At 55.6% G+C, this 2,727-nt stretch overlaps 3 protein-coding genes across 13 annotated transcripts in view; 2 read left to right on the top strand and 1 right to left on the bottom strand.

Annotated features, from left to right (window-relative positions):
• LOC112066108 (testis-expressed protein 13B-like) overlaps positions 1 to 989 on the top strand; it is a 4,441-nt gene extending 3,452 nt beyond the window's left edge. The window contains exon 3 of the mRNA XM_024128059.2: positions 858 to 989. Coding sequence (XP_023983827.1) covers positions 858 to 989 — 132 coding nt within the window. The remainder of the gene's footprint in view (positions 1 to 857) is intronic.
• The window catches only part of LOC102974348 (NACHT, LRR and PYD domains-containing protein 12), a 46,412-nt gene that overhangs the window by 16,318 nt on the left and 27,367 nt on the right, over positions 1 to 2,727 (bottom strand). The window lies entirely within an intron of this gene.
• Positions 1,184 to 2,343, top strand: TEX13B (testis expressed 13B). The gene is given in 3 exon segments (XM_024128058.2): positions 1,184 to 1,737; positions 1,849 to 2,072; positions 2,075 to 2,343. Coding segments are annotated over 3 exon segments (948 nt in total). The 5' UTR covers positions 1,184 to 1,282.

The raw sequence follows: 2,727 nt of genomic DNA, 5'->3' as shown, positions 1-2,727 counted from the left end.
AAAAAAAAAAAAAAAAAATTTGGTATATAATTTTCCAGATTTTTAATGCATGCATACATCTAGCATTATATGTTCTCTGTAACAAATGAAATCACAGAAAGATTTATTTTAAAAGATGAAAACTTTTTCCCAACTTCCCCTCCAACTCCACCTCCCAGAGGCCCCAGCGTTGAGAGTCCGATGTGTATGCTCCCACTCCTTTCTCCAAGATCATAGAAACACATGCAAACACACACACAGGATTTGTACATTTTACAAAAATGGGACCATAGGAAACATTACTACTTTACATGCTCTTTGTCATTCAGTCCTCATCTTAGGCCCAGAGGTAAAAACTGAAATTTAGTTATAGCACAAGGTCATACAGTAAGTGGCAAAGTAGTACTCAACCTGAGGGCTGTCCTCTATGCCTGGAAAAACCATTAGAAGTTTAAAGAGACATGGTCAGATCCCTCTGATGCCAGGGTAAGGCAGGAAACAAACCTGGGGTCAGAGGCCTGCAGTGGTCCAGGGAATAAATTGCCCATTGGGAGGGCGGAAGGGCTGGAGGTAGAGAAATTCAAGACACGTTTTTGGGGGGGATATGGCCAGGATTTATTACCACATAGGGTGATGGGGATGAGGCTGTACTCTGGCTCCACCTTCTTCCTCCACAGGGTAGCGGAGGCCACCGAGGGATGGGGGCTGTTTCGGTTCTAGAATATTCCACCTCTAGGAAGGGCAGGCCCACCGAGTGGGACAAACCATTATGGTGGTGGGGGGGGGGTGTTTGAGACTTTTTGTACTTGATTACAAGCGCTTCACGTTCTTGGTTCTGAATCTTTTCTGACCACTCCTGTTTCTTCCCGCCTACAAAGACTTTCAACAGCGTAGGGGGTTCCCTTATGTCGGGGGTGGGGGGCGGGAATCGTCCTCACGCACCCCACCCACCCCCGCTGTTTCTGGTAGTTGGAACAGTCCCAACGGAAAAGCGTCGAGCGGTAACGTGAGGCTTTCTTTCGTCAGAGACCTCGGGGAGAAAGAGAGAGCGGTACGGTCTCTTTAAGCGTGGTAGGCCCGTGTGTTCGGCTTGCACCCGCACTGCCCAGGAGGTGAGGCTTGGCAGGAGGTGTCCTGGGGCAGGGCAAGCCAGTCGGGGCGGTGGGGGAGAGCTCTTTACGAGGGGTGTAGGGGGAGGGGGGAAGCAAGCGGAGATGAGGAGACCGAGGGGGAGGGGAGGGGACAACCGGTTGATTCATCCCCACAGGGCCAGCCAAGCCCCAAAGGCCCTCAGCCTGATATCATGGCCTTGAAACTCGAGGACCCCAGTAATGGGTTCCATCATGGCAAGGTGGTGGCCTTCATCAACGAGAGGATGGCCAGGCACAAGAAAGGTTCTGCGTTCTATCTCGAGAATATATCCTTGTCCTGGGCGGAGGTGGAGGACAAGCTCCGGGCCACACTGGAGGATTGTCAGGTGCCCAGCGAGGCCAAAGAGGCCTGTGTCTGGGGCAGCCTGGCCCTGGGCGTGCGCTTCGCCCACAGGCAGACCCAGTTACACAAGCACAGGGTGCAGTGGCTGCACGACTTCGCCAAACTGCACAAGTCGGCCGCGCAGGCCTTGGTCTCAGACCTGAAGTTGCTCCAGGCACAGCAGGAGCTGGAGCGCAAGGAGGCAGCCTTCAGGCTGCAGCTAGCCCATGCTAGTCTGGCGGAGGTGCAGGAAGAGCGGGACCTCCTGAGGTGGAAGCTGTTGCAGGAAGTAAGATTACTCTGACTTGGTCCCTGGCCCGTCCTCGGACCCGCCCCAGTCCCGTTCGCCGCCCCGCGGCCCCCCGCCCCGCCCCCAGAACAGGACTCAGATCTGCTCACTTCTCTCCAGGAGCCGGGTGCAAAGGGACCAGGCCTGGCCACTGCCAGCGGGACCGGGACAGAAGGAGCAGGTGAGGAGGAAGAGGAGGCAGGGGCCACTGCTCCTCCTGCAGCCGCTTCTGGAGCCACAGAAGGAGGAGGAAGACAGAAGGATGTGGAAGGGTCAGAAGCTGCCGAGGGAGCAGAGGAGCTGTGTGAAGACCTTATGCAGCTTCTCGGAATTGGGAACCAGAAAAATTACCCCTCTGGCGGGCACAGGGAGAGCGGTCTCAGGTCCTGTGGCACAGCCACCTTGCGTTACTTATCTGGGATAGCAAAGCCCAGGTCCACAGCCTCACAGGAACCCCGTCCTGTCCAGCTCGCTACCTCATTCCCATCCGCATGCTCTCGCCCCTTATTCCTCTTCCCAGACGTAACCATGTCCTCCCCACCAGCAGCGCCGTTCACAGCAGGAGCTCCATCTCAGACGTCTCCCGGCTGGGGGCCCTCTGATTCTAGCTTGATGTCTGCTGTGGGGGGGCCAGGGAATGGGCCCTCAAGAACCACAAAGAGATGGGAGGGACCCTGGTCCCCACCAGCAGAGGAGACCTCCAGTACTTCGAAGGCCAGGGGATTGGGACTGCCCTTGGAATAAAGTGAAGTTTTCAAGGCAGAAAACTTGCTTCCTCTGTGGGAGGGGAATCTGGCTATAAAACCCTTGAATTCAGAAATGTGAAACAGAATAGAAACGTACCCTGATGGGAAATCAATTTTCAGAGGGAGGGGGAGGGGTGGGGGAGGGCTTGGGAAGAGTGGAAGGAAAGGGCGGGTGGGTGGGTGAATGGGGCAAGGGAGCTGTGAGAGAGGAGGGGAAATGGGGTGGAAGGTAGCGTGTGG

The sequence above is a fragment of the Physeter macrocephalus genome, chromosome 21 (genome assembly GCF_002837175.3).
Source record: "Physeter macrocephalus isolate SW-GA chromosome 21, ASM283717v5, whole genome shotgun sequence".
In the NCBI taxonomy this organism is placed as follows: domain Eukaryota; kingdom Metazoa; phylum Chordata; class Mammalia; order Artiodactyla; family Physeteridae; genus Physeter; species Physeter macrocephalus.
Note: the sequence above shows the minus strand (reverse complement) of the source record. Positions and strands in the feature narration are given on the sequence as shown.